The sequence below is a fragment of the Cavia porcellus genome, unplaced genomic scaffold (assembly GCF_034190915.1).
Source record: "Cavia porcellus strain 051 isolate PalLab524CR breed Dunkin Hartley unplaced genomic scaffold, mCavPor4.1 scaffold_28, whole genome shotgun sequence".
Taxonomy (NCBI): Eukaryota; Metazoa; Chordata; class Mammalia; order Rodentia; family Caviidae; genus Cavia; species Cavia porcellus.
This window is the reverse complement of record NW_026947511.1, coordinates 30,504,642-30,530,842: the sequence shown is the minus strand read 5'-3', so window position 1 is coordinate 30,530,842 and position 26,201 is coordinate 30,504,642. Positions and strand designations below refer to the sequence as shown.

Here is a 26,201-nt window from a genome sequence, read left to right as displayed (position 1 = left end):
GTACCCACTTGGCAAGCACGAGGTCATGAGTTTGATCCCCTGTACCCAAACAAAACAAAACAACCAACCAACCCCTGCCACCACGCCAGATCTTCTAAAAGTGCTACTGGAAAATAGCCTAAAAAGCAAAACAGAAAAAAAGGGTAGAAATAACACAGAATTTCAAAAAAAGTAGGAAATCAACACTAGTTAATATATTACACATTGTTATCGTAGAATAGTTGCTCAGGTTACAAAATCAACACATAAAAAAATGAACAATGATACAATAATAGCACAAACTATTCTTTTGGATGAACTAACAGAATTAGTAGTATAGTTATGTATCTTGCACACTTAAACATATATAGTTATATGTGTATACCTACAAGTTGTTCTTTCCTCTTGAGCACTTTCTTTTCCTTTCATTATTACAATATTTATTGTACATTTTGGATCTTACTACTCTTTTAGTTTTTTATTATTTATCTTTTACACTAGAGAGACTATGGTATTTACAAATGTGAGTCTGATTTATTGCACTTATGAGGGTAGTCTCAAGTTGCCTTCATTTACCTATGAAAGCCTCAAGATCATCCGCTTTATAGCTGAGTAATAGTCTACTGTATAAAAATGCCACATCTTTTTGCCATTATCTTTAGTTAAGCCCATTGTTTTAAAATCACATTTATACAGTAAGAAGACACATACACAGGCATACACACACACACACACCCCTCATAGTAAATCTCAGCCTAACAAATTGACTTCAGATTTTGGTTTGGCAATAAAGATAAAGGTTAGTATTCTAGGAGAGTGAAGTTTAGGAATCCCATGTGAATAATCAAATATTGGCAGCACCCATTAGATAAACCCTTATTACAAATTGTTTAAACAGAAACATTTTAAATGAAATTTTGTTACTCCACTAAGATTCTGTAACTGTCAGTTTTGTTACAAAGTATAGAAATAGGATATTAAAATATTTGAAGCATAGATATTAAAATGTATCATAGTTTTAGATAGAAAAATGATTAAAAGCCTAAGTTTGTGAGAGATGGAGAGCCAAATTGGGTCAGTGGAACCTGTAGCATGGGCGCTCTAGATTATTCTTCCTTTTCACTTCTACTTACCCTGACCTTTTCCTTACACAAATCAATACTGTCTTGGCACTAATTTACTTTGGAGTAATGTTTAAACCTTCTAAAGTTTTCTACAGGCTGTTAAGTACTTTAAAAGTATTTATTAATAATGAAAACTATAGCTACCTAATTTACAAGACTGCACTTAAAGTTGCCTTGGAGATGGTGCTTTGTGGAAATTTAAACACCGAATGGATATCCACATTAGCACATTCTGGAGGTTTTAGAAAAATTATATTGAGCACTCTTGTTTCTGTAATTTCCTGGGTGGTAGTTTGTCTTTGTTTTAAAGACATTTTTTTGGTTGATTGATTCATATTTTTTTTCTCACACTTGGTTCTCTGTGCAGTTAGTTAGAAGTGGAAAATTGAGGCAACAAAGCTTTATCTATGTGTGTGTGTACACACGAGCATGCATTACTACTGTTACTTTTGCTAGCAACTTGGTTTTTGTTTGTTTGTATTTATGTATTTATTTGTACTGGAAATCACACTCAGGACCTTGTGCTTGCCAGGCAGGCGCTTGTGCCACTGAGCATACCCTCTAAGAAAGTAAACCATGGAAGTACTTGAATAAAAATCTGTTTCAGAAACTATACAAAGGTGAAATACCATGAAATGTTGACCTGATTTTCAGTAGCAGGAACATGTACAGAACTTTGATATTAAACCTAACATTTTTATGGAATGATTTAGATTCCTGCAATTATTGTTTTATACTGTTAGAGACATGTATTACTTAAATTAATTTTACAGTCTCATTCAGAGCATTTAAAATAACTCTTTCTCTGCTGCAGGAAAATATTTCTCAAAATGGGCACAGCTGAAGTGCAAGTTTTCCTCATTACTCTGTAATGTCATTTTGAGATTGGAAAATACATCTTTGCTGGGCATGAGCATTTATCTGTATTATACTTGGCAATCATGCTAGTATTTTCAGTGTAGAACTTTGAATCTGATTCATTTTATTTAAAAGAAATATGAAGATATTTAAATATTACTTGACAAAGTCTGATATAGATTTGCATTTTGAACAGTATTGTAGTTGTGCAGTAAAGATTATATTTACGATAGCTTCCTATTCTTCAGATAATTTCATTCGTTATTATCTGTGCTAAAGTGACAGAGTTATCTTAATGCATTCAGCCACTCTTTTGTAAAGAATGCATATTTGGCTTTTTCCTACTTTAAGCAATTGAATCTTCCTACTAGAAGGCTTTCTTGAGTTCTTTTTACTTCCTACCGTAATGAAATTCATCATGCTAAGATGTTCTTTTAATATGTTATTGCATTGCGGTTATCTTAATGTTTGTTTGTTTGTTTGCACTGTGAAATTACAGTTATTTGTGGGCAAGATCTATGGCTTGTCTTTATGCCCCTTGCAGTATTCTCGTGATGTCTTGCTCAGTGTAAAGCTAATAATCTGAATGAAATAATAAGTTAGTTTAGATTGTGTGAAATTTGCTTAAATTGGTAAAAACTAATATCGGGTGTTATTTGTCTTATTCCTTCAAAACATACAAAATAAATTTACATTTTGTTTTTATGGAACAGTCTTTCAAAAAGCTTACAAATAAGTACTGCTAATGACCTGCATCTTCCAGAATTTAGTCTTACAAATAAAGCTTTTGCTGGTCACATAGCTAGTCAGTAGAACTAGAAGGAGAACCTAAATTTTCTTCATCTACTATTGTGTAAGTGAACACTAGAATACTTGCTGTTACTTTTGCTAGCAACTTGGTTTTTGTTTGTTTGTATTTATGTATTTATTTGTACTGGGAATCACACTCAGGACCTTGTGCTTGCCAGGCAGGCGCTTGTGCCACTGAGGTATATCCCCAGCCCTGCTAACAATTTGAAATGCATTAATTGACACTACTATTAATTGATACTTTAAGCTTAAAACATACTTCGTGTCTGCAGGTTTTTAGTCACTTTGGCAAATTAGGTGTATTTTAAAAATAACTTCATAAAAATGGTATGATAATAGAACACAATGTTCTGGAAATTTCCATAACACAATGTTATGTAAATTCAGAGGAGGAAATCGAGAATGGTGATGATTTTATATGATTTTTATGGATATGGTGGAATTTCAACTGAACCTTAAGGCTGATCCAAGGAATAGTATAGAAAAATAGTAGCATTTGTTATATTGCGTGTCTAAGATGTACAGCCAGAAATGGTGATAAAATCAAGCCAGTAACTTTACTATACTCATTTACAGACTAACAGCCTACTATATTGTCATTTGAAATTGTTGGGTGTTATTTTTATTTATATCAGTAAACATTTGAATATGTCTAATATTTAAAGTATTGTACTAGGTTTTGTGCCTTCCCACAGTCCTCAGTATCTTAGCTTTCTTGCAGTTACATAAACCTTGTTTAGTGAGTTGCACAGATATATAAACTCAATCTGAATCAGTTATTAAAATATATTAATTATAATAATTCTTGTAGTTTTCACAAGGAATAAGTTGGTTGACTTGAAAGGTTAAGTCTGCTCTCATAAATCCCATAAGCCTTAGATACAGCCATACCAGTTGCACATTTATTTTCCTAGGTTTTTTTCCTCCTAGGTTTATGACAACTATTTTTACATAGATTGCACATGTTTGGGCCATAACACATACTATTTGCAAAGAAGAATTGCAAATGTTAATAAGTAAATATACTTGTTTATATTTGCAAATACATTTATGTGAATTTAATGAATTGTTCTAGGTTACAGTTTTGTAAAATAAATTAACGAAAAGTACATTCATCCATTTTATGTGAAACCCTGAGGTAATTATGTCACTATACTTCAGCTAAATTAAGTTATGACAGTTTTTAGTATGGCGTTTGGCATCTTGTTTGCCACTGTAATTCCTTCAGATTTTCAGTTGTCTCTTTTTGTGTTTTTTGAAAGATAAATATGGCAAGAATCATCTGTAATCTTGTTTTCCATTAGGGTGTGAAGATGAAATGTTTGTGGAGTAACTTTGAGATTTTTTGCTGTTTAAATGAAGTTATTCTTTTTGTAATGTAATGAAAGGACGATCTATTCAGTTATTTTGAGAATATAAATACTTATTAGAAAGCAGAACTTTAAATGGGAAAAAAAAATTCCCATTCAGCACTAGTGTTACCCTATCAGGTTGGCTTAGAAAAGTATTAAAATGGCCCATATTAAAAAAAATTTTCCCTTTTTGGCTGCTGGTATAGGATGACTTAATAAAAATAACATTACTTGGTTGGTGTGGTTATTATGCATACTTGGTGGCTACACCTGTAATCCCAAGAGTGTAGCTCAGTGGCAAGGACAAGGCCCTGGATATAATCCCCAGTGTTATACACACATACAAGTATTTCAGATGTTACATATGTATGAAATCTTCCTTATTCCACACAAAAACCTCTGTCATGTTCAGCAAATCAGTATTTTAAAAATCATTTCCCAGTCTTTAGATTCTTCATTTATTGTTCTCTACTAGCCTGGTTATTATCAGGGCCAAAGGAAATGAGTGTGGTTCCTCCTACAAATCTTTGGGGAAAATATCATTGGTATCTGCCCAGGGGTAGACGTTGGGGTGAAGAGGAAAGACAGAGGATGAGATGTCCCAGTCCGGGGTCTGGCTCTTCAACCTTGAAAGTTTGAGAAAGGCTTCTTTAGGCTAACTTCACAGGAGACTGAAACAAAAAACCAGGTTGCCAGTTTGTTATTTTGCCACAAGCTGTTATGAAAACTAGCTGTTCTCATCTTCTGGTCAGCACATTTTCCCTCTGAAAGGAGTCTACCCCAGGAGCCAAATTAACATCATAGTTACTTAGTGAGCATGGAAAAAGGGTAAAGGAGAGCTAAGTATATAATTGAGATACTTAATGGCTGAGCCTGCTGGCCCTCTGAATCCAGTTCTGCCCCTGGGATGAGTAGGCAGAAGACTGTCCCAGCACACGCCAGATAGAGCTGATTTTATAATCTGATTTTGGAGAACAACCGTGTTTTCAGGTATGTGGCACCCTGAACTGTCACCAGTATATACTAATTGTACCAGATGCTGGTTCCTGGAAATAAAGATATAAAAGACACTTGGGCCTTTTTTTTTCCCCAATCTTTTTGTTCATATATATTAAATACTTTGGAACCTTGATGTTTTATCTAACTGAATTCTACATTTTGTTGGTGGCCATATTTGGATAGATGTCAGAAATGTATCTTGGCCTCTAAAAGTTTACAAATGTTTTTCCAGCAGTAGTGATAGTACAAGGGTTTATTTTTTTTGCCTGTATTAGGTTTGGAAGTGACAAGCAGTCTTTTAAATGTACAGTTGTTAGAAATAATAAGGGGCGGCTGGGGAGTTAGCTCAGCTACATAAGCACTTGCCTGGCAAGTGCAAGGTCATGAAGTTCAATCCTTGGTACCAAAAAAAGAGAGAGAAATTAGAAAAAAAAGGGGGCAATTCACGTAGAAAAGTAGAAACAAGTATTACAAGTTAGGATAAGGTATGATGTGGAGTTCTAATGCTTTGGTAAATTGAACTAAGATGTGTTAATAATCATTGTTGGATATGAGTTTGATTTCACTAAAGCTTTTTTTCAGTAAGGAAATTGAACGTAATATTGGTTGAGGCCAAGGTATTGTTGGGCCTGATTTTAATAGTAGGGTTATAATAAATGAAGAGTCTGGCTGAGGTCTTATCTATATTTTATCACTCTCATTTTCAATATTATAAACTAGTGTTATATCATTATTTATCTTTTATAGTTGGATGTTAATCTTTTTTTTTAAGTTGCTGGGAGATGAGTTACCTAGGACCTTGTGCATGCTAAAGCAGGTGCCCTACCACAGATCTGCACATTCAAACATAAATCTCCTTTTAGAGAGACTGTTTATTCTGGTAGGAATAGTTATTAACAGGTATTTCTTGGCTGGGTATGGTGGTGGATGCCTGTAATCCCAGCACTTGGGAGGCTGAGGCAGGAGGATTGTTGTGAGTTCAAAACCACCTTGTCTACAAAGTGAGCTTAAGACCAGACTGAACTGCATAGCAAAACCCTGTCAAAAAAAGGCAGAAAAAAAAAAGAAAAGGTATTGTTTTATTTTTAGAGAGTGAAAGATTCTATGATCTGTTGTATTTTTTTAACTTAGTAGTTATGAGCAAGCCATATACCTTACCTGGATTTTAATTCCTTTTTCTGCAAAGTAAGAATATTAAATTAAATGTTTCTGGTTCTGCTACCCTTTGAAATATATCAAAAGCAGTAAGTTTAATAGTCTTAACATAATAGATATAGAAGCATAGCATTGATATACTGTTTTTACAGATTTTAAACTTTATTTCAACAGTTTCCTGTTGGATAGTTTTCTTTGGTAACAGAATTATCTTTCAGTTGCCTGTCTCAACATTTCTTAGTAAGAAATATCTCATTGTCTTTTTTTTTTCAATTTATATTAGAGATATTTCTTAAGAGACATACGTTTTCTGGTGAAGGAGATTGAGAGCAACTTGGAGGAGAGCGACAGGGTATTAGGGAAGAAAAATGCACTGCTGTTGACTTAATTTAACCTATGTCATTAAGAAGAACTGTTGCAAATTGGCCTATTCAATTTTCCAGGCTCTGTTGGAAAGCTGATTTCCTTAAATCCGTTTCTCATCAAAACTTAACACATGAATCAGTTATGCTATTTCTTTACCACAGCCTTTTCTCAGTGGATTTTTATTTACTTGGCATCTATGAAAACACCACTAGAGAGTGTATATAAGTACATTTTTTGGTGTACACATTGGGGAATGATATTAAAACCAGTAGAGAAATGAGGTGTAGACACTAACATTTGAATTGCAACATAAAAATTAAGTGAAATGTTAGTAAAACTCTGAACTTCTGGTTTGAAATCCCCTAGAGTTGTAATACACAGAAATGGATTTTCAAACCTAACAAGTCTTGATTATATGGTATGATCCTACCTTTCCCCATTAAATAGATTATGTTTTGCTATGTGTTTTTTAACAAGCAAAAAACCTCCCAGTGTTTCTCATATGAACATTAAGGAGACAAAAGGAATCCTAAATTCACTTAGCAGTTCTTTTGACTAATGTGTCAACTTTTGTCCCCAGGAGAAAAAGATGAGCTTCTTTTGTTATAGTGATACCTCAGTTCATGAACTTAATTCTTTCCGATTCACATCGCAAACCAAATTGATCACAAACCAAGTCAAATTCATCTGTACTTCCTTTGTACTTAGCTATTGATGTATGTTAGATACTGGAGGTATCTGATCATTTTCTCTTTGGAAATTTTTTGTTTATTTTTTGTTTTTGTGCTTAGCCTAGGCATTTACTATCATCTAATCAATTGATACCTAAGGTTTCTGGTTAATTCTATGCATTTGGTTCTCCACATTTGTTCTCTTGTTTTGCTGACAGACAGAAAGATGTTCTTTAAGCAAATGTTTTGATCATGTTCTTTTTCTGTTTAAGAACTTGAGTGGCTGCTTATTTTAATGTATGCAATAAACGTTCTAAGTTTGGCATTCCAAGTATCTTCGCACATGATTGTGGCTTATCTATTTTAGTCTCAAGTCTAGTTATTGTCCAAATCTGACCTGAAAAGATACTATAAATTTATCTTCCACCATAACTATAAATTTATCTTCCACCACAACTTTTGGATTGGTATGTTGTGTGTTTTTCACATGGAAAGTTTCCAGCAGCCCTTTTCTTCATGTTATTAGTGATAAATGTTTCTTCTAGAAATACGTGTTTTACTCATGCACAGTTTTGCTATAGCCAGTAGCAGTTCTATTTATGTGAATGCACATGTGGACTTGGAAATGTTAATTTAAAAATGAACCAGCAGTTGGCAGGAAGTTGCTGGATTTTATTAGCATATATGCAAGAAAAGGAGATAATTTCAGGAATTCAAGAAAGTTGTAAATATTATATTGCTGAAGTTTAACTCAGAAAATAGAAAAAAAATTAGTCATTTTCCTATTTTATCCATAAGGGCAGGATTTGGCCTCAATTTTAAAATTGGACCTAGGATGGATGAAGGAGGGTAAGAACAAGACTTGCACCAGACATTTTTCATGTGCAAGTAAAAATATTTTTATCATAATAGCTAACTCTTGGAAGCAGCTTACAGATCCATCAACAAATGAATGGATAAAGAAAGTGTGGTATTTACACATACTAAAGCACTGCTCTGCCATAAACTTGAGTCATTTATAGGAAAACGGATGCACCTTTAAAACATAGTGTTAAATAAGTCAGACACACAAGCTTAAATATTGCATGATTTTTCTTATATCAGAGATCCAAAGTATAAATAAAGAGCAGAGTAAAAGATAATAGGAAGAAGGGAAATACATATTTCTCTAAGGGGATAAGGAGATCAAGAGATAGAGGGAGAGTAGGGAAAGGAGAAGAGAACAGGAATTAAGATGTACTGAGTATGTGCACCAGCTCCACATGAGGTATGTAAACACATACAGCTAATGTGTAAAAAGGAGAAAAAAAGGAAGGGATCAAAAGATGGGTGGAAGGGGGAAAGGGAGGGAAGAGAAAAGGGAAGAAAAAAAGGAATTAAGATGCATTATGTACATATGCCAACTTCCCACAAGGAATATAAACATTATGTACTACAAAAATGTACTAATAAAAAATTGGAACAAAAGAGATATTTTTGGCCTCCTAGTATAACAAGTTCTGTGTTTGTGTGTTTACAAAGAGGAAAAAAAACTGGACTTGGCAAAGTTCAAAGACAAACATGTAAACAAATATGTACACTAAAAGCAAAAAGTAATTTAGATTAGCAAATAGTGCACTAATAGTTTATTTTGAGAAAAAAAGGGAAGACATGGATACTTTGTATAATGTGAATGTATCATCCCTACAAAAAGGTTGTGGGACGTGAAAAGCATGCCTTTGCCTCCTTAAGTCTAACCAGGAATACAAGAGTGAAAGACTATACTGTGCCCGCAGGGCCACTGTCAACACGTGATAGTAAACCATTTGGAGCTTTCTGTGATAGAAACAGCCTGCTGCAGGCAGCCACGTGTGCCATACTTTTGCTACCACTTGTAGAGAAAGCAGTCATTTCTCATTCATTCCCTTGGGGAAGGCACTCAAAATGATCCAAAGGCTTTTGGGGTGCTCCTAACGTGTCTGTCACTTTGTCAAAATTTTATGCTATTTTGAGTTGTAAGACCAAATAAAAGCCTTTGACTGACTAATCCAGTCTCAACAGTCTTTCTCTTAATTTTCTATCATTTATAATTTATACCTATTTAAGATAATTTTAAGAAACACTGTCATTTTAGAAATATTTCAGGTGTACCTTGTCTAATTAGAATGAAAAAAACTTTTGACCTTTTAGCTGTCATGCAATTTGTATACTAAATTACTTCATTAATTTTATTTTATTTTTTTTTCTTTTTTCACCACTATACGAACGAGGATATTTCATTAATTTTAAAGAAAAAAAATAAAAACAATGGTACGGAATTTCAAAATAAGATTATAAGAGAGTAACAATGGTTAATACATTGTGTATTGTTATTTTCAAAGTAGTTGCTCCTATTATAAGCTATAAGCATGAAAAATTGATCAGACAATATAGGCACACACCTTTCTTTTCAGTGAACAAGTATCAATTAGTAGTGTAGCTATCTTAACTGTTTTGTGTATATATTTATATTTATGTGTATTCCTTTTGAACAATTTCCTTCTACTTCATAATATCTATTGTACTTTCTGGATCTTATTTACTTTTTGAGCTTTTTACACTAGGGAGACAATACAATATTTACATATGTGAGTCTGATTTCACTTATGAGTATGGTCTCAAGTTACATCCATTTACCTATAAATGTCTCAAGTTTATCCTTCTTTAGCTGAGTAGTACTCTATAGTATAAAAATACCACTTTTAAAAAATCTATTCTTCGGTTAATGGTGATCTTTTCCCCATTGGATCTTCAAGCCAATATAAATATTTAATAAATACTTGGCCGTTTGGGATAACCTACACAATACCTCAGCAGTATCTTACAGCAAGAAAAACACCACTGAGTAAAGACCTGACACAATTAACTAGGTAGAATGAAAATTTGCTCCAAGTATTTGTTTCTGAAGTAAAGGCACCACACCTGTCCAATTAAGAAAACCATGCTTACAACACTGGATGATTCTTCATTCCTAAGTAGGGCCCAGACACAGCCGCCAATTAGGTGCTGAATGGCAGAGCTCCCTCCCCAGCTCATGCCATGAGTTCATAGGGAATGGGTTCCAGCAGCTCAGGCTCCTTCCCACTGGTCCTCACAAAGTGTGCTTCTCTGGGCAGGGCGGGCTGGCGCTTTAGTTGAAGCCAGGTACCTTTCTCTTTGGCTTCCTTCTTTTTCTGATCATTTTCCTTGACACGTTTCAGGACGCTATCGTGACTCTTTGAGTGTTTAATATGCTCAATACACACATTAATCCTCTTGGCCAGGATCTTGCCCTTAACTTGCTTGTTTACAACAATGCCGGCAGCATGCTGGGTGACACTGTAGACTCTTCCTGTTTCGCCATGATAACATTTGTGTGGCATTCGTTTTTGTACAGTACCCATTCCCTTGATGTCTACAATATCACCCTTTTGTAGATTCGCATGCATGTGGCCAAAGGAACAGCTCCATGTTTTCTAAAAGGCCTAGAGAACATCTACCGGGTTCCCCTCCTCTTTCCCTTTGTGTTCGTCATTTTGGCGAATTACTGGAAGATGGCGGTTCCGGCCGAAAGGCCAGTGAACATATTTGGCCCCTTTTTAAAGATGAAGTGACAGGCCAGGGATTTAGCTCAGTGGCATAAGCACCTGCCTGGCAAGTATGAGGTCATGAGTTCAATCCCCGGTACCAAAAAACAAACAGACAAAAAAGATGAGGTGACTAAGGGTGTTTGGCGTTGTGTCAGCGTCTTCAGATTTGTTCACTGGTCCTAAAGTATGTTTTGGTTGTGGATTTTTTTGGGGGGGTGGCGCGCCAGTATCGTGCTGATTTTAGCACAGTAGCTTCTTAGTATAATTTCAGGTCAGAGATTGTGATGTCTCCTGCCTTGGCTTTGCTGCCCAGGATTACCTTTGCTATTCTAGGTCTTTTTTTTCCAAATGAATTTTAGGAACGTTTTCTCCACTTCTGTGAGGAATGTTAATGATATTTTGATTGGGATTGCATTAAATCTGTATAACAGTTTTGGGAGTGTGGCCATTTTCACAATGTTGATTCTTCCTGTCTATGAGCAAGGGATATGTTTTCATTTTCTGATATACTCTTCAATGTCCCTTTTTAAAGTCCTGTAATTTTCAGTATATAAACCCTTTATTTCCTTTGTTAAATTGATTTCCAACTGTTGCATTTTTTTGTGAAGAGTGTGGTTTCCCTAGTTTCTCTCTTACTGAGCTTCTTGTTGGTGTACAGTAATGCTATTGGTTTTTTAGTATTGACTTTGTATCCAGCTATGCTACTGAATTGGATTATTAACTCTAGGAGTCTTTTGGTGGATTTTTTGGGGTCTTCTAGGTGGGGTGTCATCCTCTGTGAATAATGATAGTTTAACTTCTTTCTTTTCTATCCTTATTCCTTCTATTTCTCTCTTTTGTCTATTTGCTCTGGCTAACGTTTCCAGAACTATATCGAATAGGACTGATGATAGTAGGCATCTTTGTCTTGTTCCTGATTTTAGAGTGAAAGTTTTCAGTTTTGTCCATTTGCCCATTTTGTCCAGTTTTTGTTCTTTCCTGTCCTATTCCTTCTATTTTTTTTCTTTTGTTTAATTGCTTTGGCTAATGTTTCCATAACTGCATTGAATAGGACTGATGATAGTGGACTACCTTGTCTTTTTCCTGATTTTAGAGTGAAAGCTTTCAGTTTTGTCCATTTGTTAATTTTGTCCAATTTTTGTCCATGATGTGGGCTGTTGATTTGTCATAGGGGGCTTTTATCAGATTGAGGTAAAGATCTTCTATTCTGATTTTTTCTGTAGGGTTTTTATCATAAACGAGTGTTGTACCTTTTTGTCAAAAACTTTTTATGCAACTATTGGGATAATATGCAACTATTGGGATTTTTGTCTTTGGCTCTGTTGATATGATGTATTACATTTATTGATTTACATATGCTGAACCATTCCTGCATGCCTGGGGTGAATCCCTTTTGGTCGTGGTATATAATTTTCTTGAAGATTTGCTGCATTCTGTTAGCTAGTATATTATTGAGAATTTTTGCATCTATGTTCATTAGGGAGATTGGCCTGTAGTTCTCTTTTTTGGTTGGGTTTTTCTCTGGTTTTGGTATCAAAAGGATAATATTTGCTTCCAGGAATGTGTTAGGGAGGATTGCTTCCCTTTCAATTTCATTAAAGAGTTTGAGGAGTATTAGAGTTAAATCTTCTCTAAATATTTTGTAAAATTCAACAGTGAATCCATCAGGACCTGGGCTTTTCTTCGTTGGTAAATTTTAAATTACATTTTTAATCTCATTTAATGATATTGGATTACTTAGAATTTTTATATCTTCTTGGTTCAGCTTTGGCGGTTTATACATAACTAGGAATCTGCCCATTTCTTCTGTGTTTTCCATCTTATTAAAGTTTTTTGAAGTAGGTACTGATGATCTGAATTTTCACAGGATCTGTAGGGATTTCATGCTTTTAATTTCGCAGTACATGGATTTGAGTCTTTTTTTTTTATAAGGTTGACTAAGCATTTATCAATTCTATTATTCTTTCAAAGAACCAACTCTTCAATTCATTGATTCTTTGTATTGTTTTCTTTGTCTCCACCACATTAATTTCTTCTCTGATTTTTGTGATTTCCTCCTTTGTATGGGTTTTGGGTTTGTCTTACTCTTTTTTTTTCTAGAAGTTTGTGGTATAATGTTAGGTTTTTTTATTTGTTCTGTTTTCCTGATATGAGAATTCACCACTATAAACTTTTCTCTTAGGACAGCTTTTATAGCATCCCATAAGTTACAGTATGTTGTATCATTATTCTCGTTTAGTTGTAGATATTGTTTATTTTCTTCTTTTGTTTCATCTGTGGTCCATTGGTTGTTTAGGAGGGCGTTATTTAATTTACATCTATTTGTGGAGTTTTTGCAGTTTTTCTGCCATTAATTTCCAATTTCATTGTACTATGGTCAGATAACATGCATGGAATAATTTCAGTTCCTTTGCATTTACTTAAGCATGTTCTGTTATTCAGTAGATGGTCTATTTTATAAGAATGACCTATGTACAGCTGAGAAGAACATGTATTCTTATGTTAGGTGGAATACTTTAAAAATGTCTACTAAATCCATTTGTTCACAGATTTAGCTCAGTTCTGATATTTCTTCCCTCATTTTTGGTCTAATTGATCTGTTTCTTTATGACAGTGGTGTATTCAGGTCTCCTGTTACAATTGTATTATTGCTTATTTGATATTTCATGTCTATTAATAATTGTCTTATATAGTTGGGTACTCCTATATTAGATGCATACATATTTGATTATTTCTTCCTGTTGAATTTCCCCCCAAAAGGTATGCAGTGACTGTATCTCTTTTGATCATTTGATGTTCACATTGTCTGCGAACAGAATAGCTACCCCTGCTTTTCTTGTGTTCCTGTTGCATGGAAGATTGTTTTCCATCCTTTGACTTTTAGTTTGTGAATTTCTTTTTGGGTTAAATGTGTATCTTTTATACAGCATATTGTTAGATCTTGTTTCTTGATACATTCTGTCAGTCTGTTTCTTTTGATTGGTGAATTGAGGCCATTTACATTGATGTATAACTAATATGTATTAGCTGGTCTTTGTCTTAATATTTTCCTGCTGTTGGTTCCCTGCTTTTCTCCTCTGTTTAATTGTTTGTCTTGCCTGGTGGTTTCTTTCTGTTGTTCTTGGAATTGTGGCCATTTTTATCTTTGCCTAGAATATTTTTCAGTACTCTTTGTAGGGTTTGTTTGGTGGCCATACATTTCTTCAGTTTTCTTTGTCACATATCTTGTTTCTCCACTAACTTTGAAAGATAATTTTTCAGGATACATCAATCTGGGTTGGAAGTTGTTTTCTTTTGGGATTTGAAATACTTCACTCTGAGCTCTTGACTTGAAGATATGTGTTAAGAAGTCTGCCATGATTCTGTTGGGCTTTCCTTTTTAGGTGATCTGTTTCTTTTCCCTAACAGCTTTTAATATTCTGTTCTTGGGCTGTATTTCTGGAATCTTGATTATTATATGTGTTGGTATAGTTTTATTTTGGCTTTGGCTATTTGGAGTTCTATATACTTCATTTATTTATATGTCAAATTCTTTATCCATGCTAGGGAAGTTTTCTGTCAGTATTTCTGAGAAGAGTTTTTTAGTGGCATTTGTGCTGTCTCCAAATCCTCATTGTCCCCAGTCAATCTCATGTTATTCTTCTTTGCTTCATCTTGTAACTGTTGAATTAATTTCTCATGATCTCTTGCTATTTTTAAGATATCTTTCTTTTTATGATCTTTTTTAGTTGCAGTTCTGTCTTCAAGATCTGAAATTCTATCCTCTCTGTTCATCTGTCACAGATACTTTCAAAGGAGGTTTTAATCTCTTAGATTTCTGTTTGGATCTGTTTCATTGATTTAATTTCTTTCCTATGTTGGGCATTTTTTTGTTTGTTTTCATTATTTTCTAAGCTTTTATTTCATCTTCCCTAATATCTTTGATTTTAGGCATCATTTCTTTTTGTACATGAGAGATTATTTTTCCTATTGGCTTTTCCACTTGTTTTTTCACTTCTGTTATCATTTCAAAAAGTTCCAGTGTTTAACTTCCAGTTTCATTGATCTCATTGATGAAATGAGATGGATGGGGCCACATTTTGTTTCTGCATCTTGTCATTTTCTCTTTTTCTTTTATTTTGTTTTCTATGTTGATGCATGCCAATTTCTAATGGTATTTAGCTTTATTACTAGTATTGTGGCTTCCCTCAAGGAGAGAAGGAGATGTCTGTTTTTCAGGGATGTCTTCTAGATATAGTTAGTTCCTTATAGCTGTCCCAAGAACCTACCTTTCTAATTGTTTATGTATTTATTTATTGGTATTGGGAATTGAACTCAAGATCTTGCACTGGCCAGATAGGCACTTGTGCCACTGAGCTATATCCTCCCTCCCCTAATTTGTAAAAGATGCAAAATTGCTATTTGGCTTAACTCACAATCCTGTAGTACTGGGCTGTAGAGCTGACTTTGAACCCATACAATCAGTGTTATACATGGGAGAAAAACAGTTTGTAATATATATGACATCCTGGCTAAAATAGTACAGTTGGTAATAGTGATAGTTTTAAGTATAGCTTAACTGTTGACTAACTATGGTAACCAGTGGCTTTCCCCTTAGTGGAGTGATTTTACCCTTCTGTAGAGGGTTGTCAGGGGTTCAGTGCGTAGGGGATAGGCTAAAATGATGCGAGGTCAGATATAGTAGAGTCAAAATTGGAGGTCAAAGGATGAAGGGAATAATTAGAAAGGGTAGGTACAATGATAACTCACTTGAAATTTTAAATTCAAGAAGTACGTGAGGAAAAAGAGAAAGAAGATCAATAGAAGAAAACAAAAAAGAAAGGTAAGAAATCATGAAAACAAGGAAGAGAAGGAGGATGAAAAAGAAAGAAAAAAATGGAGAAAAAAGAAAGAAAAAGGAGACCTGAGAGAGAGGAAACAAAAGAAATAACTTGAAATACAACAAAACATTTGGTTGAATAATATCCAACCAGGCAAGATAAGGATCACCATGTAGACAAACAAGGGAGAATAAAAGTTGTAAAATATCTCTAGTGTTTACAGTTCTGTGATAATATCCATGTTACATCCCAGAGGCGTGCTGGGTATGGACCCGATCTTGGCCTCTGGATGTGGGGCTGACACTGGTGTTCTGTCTGTGGCACTCTCCAGAGTCCAACTGCTGTCTCCTGGCTGCTGCTTCAGACACTTGTATGTTGCTGGCCTCACTGATTACTTCGCCCTCCCAAGGGGTGTGTGGGTATGTGTGTCTGTGCGCCCTTGGGGTTCACATCAGTCTTACATTCTTCTAGCCAGCCCCGCCATCAGGTGAGAAGTCACTGTCTTCCAGCCAGCCATGCCATCATAGATGTAATGGAGGAGGCACTACATTTTTTTGAGAGGCAGTTTTCCAGTAATTCTCTTAGATGAATTAGTCAGCTTTTGCTGTGGCAGCAAACAACCCCCATATCTCTGTGGTTTATGATACCAAATGTTTTTCCTCACTGATTTTTCAGGCCATCTTTACTCACTGGCCCTGCTGAGCTTGACAGTGGTTTGTTGCAGGCTGAGGTCTCTTAGAATCCAAGTTGAAGGATCAAGTTCTTTTTGCCATCTGATCATCTCTTAGGAGCACAAGAATATGAGTATCTTTATCACTTAACATGCAGTGTTCCATTGGTCAAAGCAAATCAGATGGCAAAACTAAAAATTAAAAGTGAGCAAGTAGTCTGTAGGGGTGGTGGTGTGGTTGTGGTGTGTGATCATACCTGGGATACCTGAGGGGTGAGCAGCAGGGAGTGAAGAAAGACAAAAGACAAAATTTAAGGTATGAGGGGACTGGGAGGAACTTGCTGGTAGTGGACAAGCACAACAATCTCTCAGCTCATCCACCTTTATGAACACGCAGGAAGCATAGGCTGAGGGGTACATAAGGAATATGTAACCAGGAACTAGATTTTCTCTATACCCAGATGCCTGCATTTTGACAGCTGTTTCAGCAGATGCTATCTTGCCTCAGGAATGCTGAGTTACCAGCATTCTGCCTGTAGGCAGAGGGCATGCAGCCTTCTGTGTGAGTGAGTGTGTGTGTGTGTCCCTGTTCCTGAGGCAAGATGACAGTGACCTTGGGACAGAAGGTGGGGGGAGCTTAATTCATTAGGTGGGCCCTTCCCCACCTATCACATGGCCTGTTCCCCAGCAATAGTCTTTGCCTGTAGGATGAGGGATGGAAGAGTGAATGTTTATTGAACAGTAAAATGAACCAATACAGATTTTTTAAGGTGAAAAAAATATGTGTGTTTAGAATCAGCCAGTTTGGTAGCCAGATGTGGTGCACACCTGTAATCCCAGGACTCAGGAAGTGAGGGAGGAGGATCCAGGTTCTGGGTTGTCTGGGCTACCTAGTGAGTTCAAGACCAGCCGGAGCTACAAAAAAAGAACAAAAAACAAAACCAGATTCAGCATAGATGATATGGCAACAGTCAAAGCTTCATAATTAGGAGCCACTTGAACATACACCATCAAGCCTAATCAGGGTACTGACCTTAGCCACGTCAATGTCAAAGCTTCCTGACAAGTTGTTTGATTAGAAGCTTATTGGCCTTGACATTTATGATGAACAAGTGTGTTGTTATGTGTCTTCCACATGGCAGACTCAGTGTTCAAGGGAAATTGGATGATAGTATAGTTTCTTTTGGGGGTGATCTTCTAAGGGCATTTGGGATATCTTTGGAGCTACCAGAAAGTAGATGATGTGTAGATCTTCTCTTTGTAGTTGGGTAGGCCTGTGAGCATGACTTTTCTTGGTCTTTAAAGGCTTTGGCTTTGAGAAGGGCAGAGATTTACTTAAGTTTTGTTGCCATCCTCAGTTAAAAAAAAAGTCTCAGATTTTTCTGATATAAAACAAAATGTTAAATGAATTTTTTCTTTGTGAGGTTTTAAGTATAGTATGTAAGAATCACATGGCCAAAATGGTTTCCAAGGGCTTGGGAAGTAAGAAAAATTTAATTAAATCTTACTACTACTGGGCGTGGTGACACATGTGCCTAAAATACTAGCATTATGGAAGGCTGAGGCAGGAGGATTGCCCAGTGCAAGCCCACCCAAGGCAACTGAGCAACTTACAGAGAGCCTATCTCAACAAATAATTTTAAGAGGAGAGCAGGTTGACCCAACTATCTGCCTTCTAGATATCTTCCCAAAAGAGTTCTTCTTGGGAAATCATCATATGTGATATATATTCATACCCATGTTTATAGTAGCACAATTTATAATCTTGCAAATTGTTTATTTGTCTATCAACATATGAAGGTGTAAAGAAAACCAGTAATTGTACACAGTGGAATACATGTCATAAAGAAAGAAATACTTGAGACATTCTCTCAAACTTGAGGAAAATGGACGCAATTTGAGAACATAATTTTAAGTGAAGTCAGACACGCAAGCTCAAATATCGCATGGTTGTCTTATATGAGAGGCACAATCCTGTTCTACAGAAGGATGGCAGTCCTTCTAGAGCTAAATAGTGCTAAGGAGTGCTAACTAGAAGAGAGAAATAGGAAGTAGAGAGAAGTTCAGATCCCCCAAATTACATATTCTGTTTTCAAATAGATGTGAATAAACTGTAATAAATGTGATAATTTGTTTAGTTTATACTACTAGTTTACTTTAGCTTATTGAAAAGAAAATTTGAGCTGGGCGTGGTGGCTCACGCCTGTAATCCCAGCATTTGGGAAGCTGAGGCAGGAGGATCATTTACAGTTTGAGACCAGCCTGGGCTACCAAATGAGCTCAAGACTAGCCTGAACTGCATAGTGAAACCCTGTCTCAAAAAGACAAAGAAAAAGAAAAAGAAAAAAGAAAGAAAGAACAGAAAGTTTGAGTTATGTTTCCTTTTTGTGGGACTTTTGGTTTATATCTTGTAGAGAATAGCTACTTTGCAGGCAACACTACGCAGTCTAATAACTATTGTTAATCTTTTATATTTGATTATGATCTTTTTTTCCATAAAAATCAGAAAAGGTCATAGTGTAGGACTTTGGGTTCAATCTTTAGTACTATAAAAATCAAACAAAAAACCTTAAATTACGACTACATTAGCAAAAGCAACATCAGCTTTATAAGATAAGATTTAGCAAAATCTTCTAGTTAAAATAGTAACTAGCCAAGTCTTCTACATAAAAACCTAGACTCTGGATTCAGTCCATTCCAGGTTTAAATTCTGGATCTACCATTTCCAAAGCTGCATGGTTCTGAGTAAGTCATGATTTACCTCTATAAAATGATGATGTCACTTATAAACCCATTATTTTTTACCTCTAAAGCTTTCACTGTTGTGTTTGTGATTCTGGAAATTTCCCCCTTTCTAGGTATGGTTCCACTTTGTCAGTGTAGGTATTGAGGGACAATGGAGGAGGAAGGACTTTGTCTTGTGTGCTTTTTACTGCTTTTGTCCCTTTGGCAGGCAGGGATTAGTGGGACACTTGGTGACACTCAACCCCTAGAGAATTTTAGCAGTAGCCTTGTCACTCCACTTTCCCAAGGAATTAACTACTGTGGCATCTCCCATGGTGGCTTTTCTTGATACCCCAAAGCCTGCCTTCCCAACAAATTTTATTGGCATGAACGCTCCCAACAGATAACTTGATCCAGTGACACAGAGAGTGGGTTTTCAGTGAATTCTTCTGGTGTAGATTTCTCAAACTGCCATGGTTGTGTCCTTATCACAAGATCTAGGCCTGCACCTAGGGATCATTTTACAGGCGTGGTTCTTTTTTGGTGCTCCATGTCAGCCCTAGGAATAGGGGCTGCTGTTTCTGCCTGCTGTCCCTGTGTCTGAGTAGTTAATCTCCTGTTAGTAATTAGTAATATTTCATATTAAACTTGCTTGTTGAGGTTACCATGTGGTTGTGTCTTGTAACTTTTCTTTGATACATAGCAGTACATTGCTATAGTGTCCTGAGGATTAAACAGGATAATGCATGCAATGTGTTTAGAATAGCGCTGCCATAGAGTAGTACTTAGTGTTTGTTGGTGATGTTGAGAGCATCATCGCTGCCACCACAGCTGCTAGCTGGGAGTGATGTATTTCTCCTTTTTGTCCACAGGATGTTTCGTCTTAACTCACTTTCTGCATTGGCCGAGCTGGCTGTGGCTTCTCGATGGTACCATGGAGCATCACAGCCTGCCCAGACCAGGCGAAGACTGATGGTGGTGGCTTTCTTGGGAGCATCTGCAGTAACAGCAAGTACCGGTCTCTTGTGGAAGAGGTGAGTGTTCTCTGGTCATCTTGTTCCCATATGTGTCTTCTTCTTCTTCGTCTTCGTTGTAGTCGTAGTCGTAGTCGTTGTCATTATCGTTTCATCACCTCTTCTTGCTCCTGTTTCTCCTCCTCCTCCTTTTCTTTTTTGCTTTTATACTGAACTACCTGCCCAAAATTTTTTAAATTTTGAGATAGGATCTCACTAAGTTCAAGCAGGGCTGGACAGGAAATCCTTCTACCTTAGCCTTTCAGGGTGCTGGCATTACAGTCCTGGGCTACTTGCCTGGTATTATCAGGAAGGAGTTGATTTCTGGCTTCACTTTGTGTTAAAAATTTCTTGCCCAAATGATTTGGGATTGATAGTATTGATCTAAGAAATGTTTAATGCCAAGACAGTGGATAGGAAACGGTCTATCTGTCCCTCCTGCTAAACATTTTTCATAATGGTACAGAGGTGTCAGTAGTAGTCACCTTAGAAAATGAATGTTTTCTGAGATTTCAAAATCTGGTGAGCATATAAAATTAACTAATGAACCGTAGTACCCTGGTGTCACCTGATAATTTCCTTGTAAGTTACTGAAACTTTCCTGTAGGGAAAAGACAAAGGAATGATCCATAGTGTTCTTTCTTAAAATATTATGTGCAGGTTCTATTTTTCTGACTTTTCCCACTCTCTGGCTTTTATTTTTCACTTGGTTCACCTTGCCTTATTAAAGTTGCCATTATTATATTGTATTTGGCTTTCCTACTGAAAATGAATTATCAATTTATTCATGGCCTTTTCTTGAGCTGTGTGTTCTGTTCCACTAGTCTGTATCTTTCCATTAATCTGTATCTTTCTATTCTGTTCCATTAATCGGTATCTTTCTTTAGGTCAGTATGATGTATCTTAATTGCTACTCTTAACGCCAAACACTTAAATACTGCAATTTTACTGACTTTGTCAAGTTTTGATGGTTGTTTATCTTTTTTTTCGGGGGAGAGCAGGGTACTGGGACTCAAACTGAGGCAGGTGCTGCACTGCTGAGTAAATCCCTGGCCCCTTTTTGCCATTTTAATTTTATAGATTCCTATATATTTTGGAATCAGCCTATCAGTTTCTGGGGGAGCCTGCTAGGACTTTGAATAGAACTGCATCGAATCTATGGATCTAACTAGGGAGAAGCAACATCTTAACATTGAGTCTTTTGATTCATGAAAGACTATTCATCTACATGTATTTAGATCTCTTGAAATTTCAATCATGTTTTATGGTTTCAGTACATAGCTGTTATATATGTTATTCTTTTTGTAATAGCACTGAGATAATTCACATACCATATCATCTAGTACTTTAGTGCATAATTTCAGTAGTTTTCATATTTTAAGATTTTGCAACCATCATTGTCTAATTCCAGAACATTTTCATCACTTCCTAAAGAAGACTCATGACCCAGTAGCTCCCATTTCCTCATTCATCACTGTTGTAGTCAGGGGTTGGGAGGAGAAAAAAATTGCTAATCAGGACACAGAATTTATAATGTTATTTTATGATGGTCACCCAAATTTAACACAAGAAAGTGCAGGAAATCTATCCATAACACTAAAGACGTAGAATATTCAGCCAAGGGCCTGAGTCCCACAGCAATGTCCTGTGTGAGTCCAGATGAAGATCCAGAGCTCATGACAATGCCTCCCATGAGTTCAACTGGAAATCTAGAGCCCACAAGAAGGACTCATGCTAATCTGTTGTATGGATCCATGCTGGGAAGGCCCAAAGGTCAGCAGTGGAAGCTGGAAAGGCTGTGCCAGCAGGTGAAGGAGCTGTGCTGGTAGTTTGAGGGTTCTACACTGGAGCCGAGAAATTACGCTCATAATAAAGACCAGGGCTGTCCTAAAAAACACCACAGCCCTCCTCAGCGACATGGAGGCTCCGAGCTCCTCTGACAATAAGAACAGTTGAAAGCCAGGAAGCCAGCCTGACAAATTTGTCCTTGACATTAAATGGCACACGTCTTTCCCTCCAAAGCCAGGAAATGATGCTTGCTGTAAGGACCAGAGCTCCCCAAAGTGAACCACAGTCACTCTCACCAACAAGGTCCTGAGCTCCTCCGATGACAGTGGTTGAACTCACACTGGAGAGGTTACTCATGATGAGCTCCTCCAGGAGAACCAAAAAACAGAAACACTTAGAGAAACCCACAGTGCTTAACAACAACTTCTCCACGTCTCTATTTATGCTGGCAACTTCCTCAGGGTGGAACATCTATGCTCAGCACCATGCTGATTTAATTCAGCTGATGTTAAGTTGACCACAAGTTTTTAATCTATAACAATCACCTATAGGCAACAACTAGTCTACTTCTTGTTTATAGATTTGCTTTTTCTGGACATTTCTTATAAAAATAATCATTTAATTTATGATCTTTTTGACTGGCTTCATTCACTTAGTATATTTTTACGACTCATCCACGTTGTAGCTGAATCAGTACTTTAGTTCTTTATATGGGCAAAGAATGTTCCATAATATCTGTGTACCACATTTGATTTACCCATTTGTCTGCTGATAGATGTTGCTTCTCCTTTTGGCAATTATAAAAAACTTATATCAAAATGATATGACCTTTCGAATACAAGTTTCAAGTTTTTGGGTGGAATATGTTTTTATTTTTTATGGCTGTATACCTAGGAATGAAATTGCTGAATTATATGGTGATTTTATGTTTGATACTTTGAGGAACTGGCAGTTTTCCATTCCTACTAGCTGTGAGTGGGTGGGAATCCTAGTGTTCTTAGGGTTGCTCATCTGTAAAATCAGGATAATAATACAGCACCTGTCTCATAGCAATGTTATAACTATTAATTGAGTTATTTGTTAAATGCTTTAGAACAGTACTTAGTGCATAAGTTAATATAATAAGTCTTCTATGGAAAGTGCATACTAAACTGTGATATTTATTATTACTGGGTACATTTGGTGTGTTATGGTAAGAGAGAGAGTTGACAGGAAAGACTGGCTTTCCTAACAACTGCGGGCCTGATATAAAGGGCCCACTGTACTGCTAAGGTGTGGAGATTTTAATCTCTATTTTGAAGTAAGAGGCTGTTCAGTAGATTTGAAGAGAAATTGATGTAGTAACAACAGTGGAAGCAAGTGGAGTGAAGAGAAGCTCCTGAAAGATACTAATATCAATTCGAGATGATGATGCTGTGAATACAGGACCCTTAAAAGGAGTGGCTGGTTTAAAAAATTGACAGAAAGAGACAGAGACGTCTAAAGTGACGGATAAAAGCATAGGAAGGAGGGAAGCAAAGAAGAAGGAAATGACAAGTAGGAAATGCAGTTTTTGTCCTTTAACCATAATAAATAGCAAACATTTTGGAATCTCTTCAGGGATTCTTTCTTACTATGGAATTACAGACCCCCTTGCAAGTGCATTTAAAATTGCCTTTTGGCCTACTTTAGGATGACAAACTGCTTGAAAAAAGTGAGAAAGTTTTTTAAAATGCTTTGAGCATTGAGAAGTTCGTAATTTTCTTCAGAGTCAGTTTAAGATTCAGGTTAAATACAATGAACAGGCTAGATGGTTTTATTTTTCTTAATTTGTGTTTTGCTATTTTTTGAAGGTAGTTTAGAATGTTATGTAATGGAAACAAATTCATATTTTTTTGGCATAATACTTGTCATTTTTGATTGTAAAGCATCCGAAAGAAAAAAGCTTGCATGTTGACATGTCCTCAGTATTAGAGCTCTTCTAATCCATATGCCTCTGTCACAAATTCTAACTTTTTAAATGTTTCAAAACCATAAATGTTCTAAGTGCCAGGATTTTAGTGTTGTAAGATTATTAGTCTTAGGTCTCTGTTGTGCCAACTAGAAATTATAATAAGATAAATAAATTATTCTCGTTTTAAAATAAGAAATAAACATGTAGAAAATTTCATACTCGCCAAAATAATAGTTATCTTGTTAGAGGATGCAGATAGGAGGTTTATTTAATTTTTAAATCTTTTCCTTATCCTCCTTGCTTGAATTATTAAGTGACAAAGAATGAATTATTTTCCTACGACTTAACATTTAAAGTTCTTTTTAAAAAGAATTTATATAATTTAATAAGATCAACATATTTGATCTAAGTGTCTAATATAGAAGTAACATCTTTAATTTCTTCCTTGACAAAATGTAAGTAGTAATTTGTTGTAGACAGTTTTTAAATATAGAAGTGAATTCCAATGATTTAGAGTATTTGTGAACAACAAATGAATATTTTCATAATTAGACAACTAGGTAATATGTCGAAGTCCAGATATGCTGTTTTAAGTCTCTAATATGAAGTAGCATAAATATTATTCTTGGAAACCATATTAGAGTATGGTCAATGAAACTATTTTCCACATTTTTCTTTTTTTTTTTTTGTCCTCAAGCTCAAAAAAAGATAATTAAATATAGTTGAGATGATTCAGGATTTTCTAGCTGCATATCTGGAATCAAACCCTGGCTATATTATATGAAGTTGAGCAAACTCTTAATTTGAGATTTTAGGAATTACTTGATTTCAAAATGAAGGTTTTACGTACTTTACAAAGCTAGTAATATTGGTAATTTGTATCTGTCTGCCTTTTTCCCTTTTATTGTATCTTTTAAAGAAACCAGCTTTTGGATTCATTGATTTTTCTCTATATCTTGTATTTATAGTCTTATTTTTATTTCCATCTTGCTTATGGTGAACTTTGTCCTTTTATTAATACCTTAAATTAAAATTTTGTATCACCGATTGGAGATTTTTCTTTTCCAGCGTAGACATTTAATGCTGTAAATTTCCCTGTAGACAGTGCTTCATTTGTGTTTCTGAAATTTTTTTTTTGTCTTTTTTTCTTTTTATCAGTACCAGGGATCGAACTCATGACTGCCTGCTTGCAAAGCAGGCGCTTATTGCCGCTGAGCTAAATCCCCAGCCCCATGTTTCTGAAATTTAATATTTTTATTTCATATTATTTCTAACTTCTCATATGGTCTTTATTTCATTAGTTATTTGGGAGCCTATTACTAAATTTTCAAATACTTGAAGATTTTCTAGATCTTAGTGTAGTTTTTGTTTGTTTACAGTTTAATTTCATTATACTCAGAAATATGTGATCAAAATATACAGTGAATGCTTAAATTTTAAAAATTATTACAGTAAAAGATTTATTACTCCTCAGTGTACTCCTCACTTCACATCCCCTCCTTCTTGCCACTTTCTGGAGCAGTTCTGGAAGTCTTCTTCAGTGTCTTTATGAGGTGTGAAGTGCTAGCGAACGGCAAGGCAGCCTCATTACAGCACTGTGTTGTGTCCTCATCTGCCTTACTCACCAGAGCTGGCACTGTGCCACTTCTGGGTCTCCCCACAGGTTGAAATGATCATGAAAGGTAAACATTTGGAACTGATTTTGAACATTGAAACAGTCACGACAGCATGACTAAAGACTTTCATGAAAGACATCTTCCAGAACTGCTTCAGAAAGTGGCAAGAACGACTTCCGGGATAACATGGCGGACAGACAACAGCAACTACCAGAGGCTCTCTGAAAGGCTCGGCTCAGAAGTCAGGAATGGTGCGGACTAAGGAGACATAAGCCGGTAGAGATATGCTCTACTGACTCAGGAACGAACTGGGCTGAGAGAAACCAACTTGGAATGCAGTCCTGGTGCTAAAATAGGAACAGAAAAGACTCGGTGTGGAGGCTGGACCCCGCGCCATTGGAAGCTGCGATTTGGGTTTCCCGCTGCTCAGCGGCTGGCTGCCTCTACCTCGGCTCCGCAAGGAGAGAGACGCGCGGAAGCTCTGTGAACGGCAGTCTGCGAACGGAGTCGAAAACAGGACGGACAGGAAGGCGTACACTGACTTATGGCGAGGTGAGTGAGAGAAACTGACACTCTACCACAGTTTGACTCCAGCAGAGGACTTTCTGGGCTCGGGCAGTCCTGTAAGAGCAGGGCGCGGTGGCGACTCCAGCCACACGTTCCCCTCTCGGACGGGATTGGTGAAAAGTGCCTGGCCTGCGTGATGCTGCTGGCGGACTCAGTAGGCTGGCCCAAC

At 36.2% G+C, this 26,201-nt stretch overlaps 1 protein-coding gene and 1 pseudogene across 2 annotated transcripts in view; one reads left to right on the top strand and one right to left on the bottom strand.

The window, feature by feature from the left end:
• The window catches only part of Micu1 (mitochondrial calcium uptake 1), a 224,095-nt gene that overhangs the window by 33,915 nt on the left and 163,979 nt on the right, over positions 1-26,201 (top strand). For both annotated transcript variants that reach the window (XM_013156817.3, XM_063238651.1), the window contains exon 2: positions 19,988-20,149. In XM_013156817.3, the coding sequence (XP_013012271.1) occupies positions 19,989-20,149 (161 nt within the window). In that variant the 5' untranslated portion in view covers position 19,988. The remainder of the gene's footprint in view (positions 1-19,987; positions 20,150-26,201) is intronic.
• On the bottom strand, positions 10,319-10,849 carry LOC100715058 (large ribosomal subunit protein eL21-like; annotated as a pseudogene).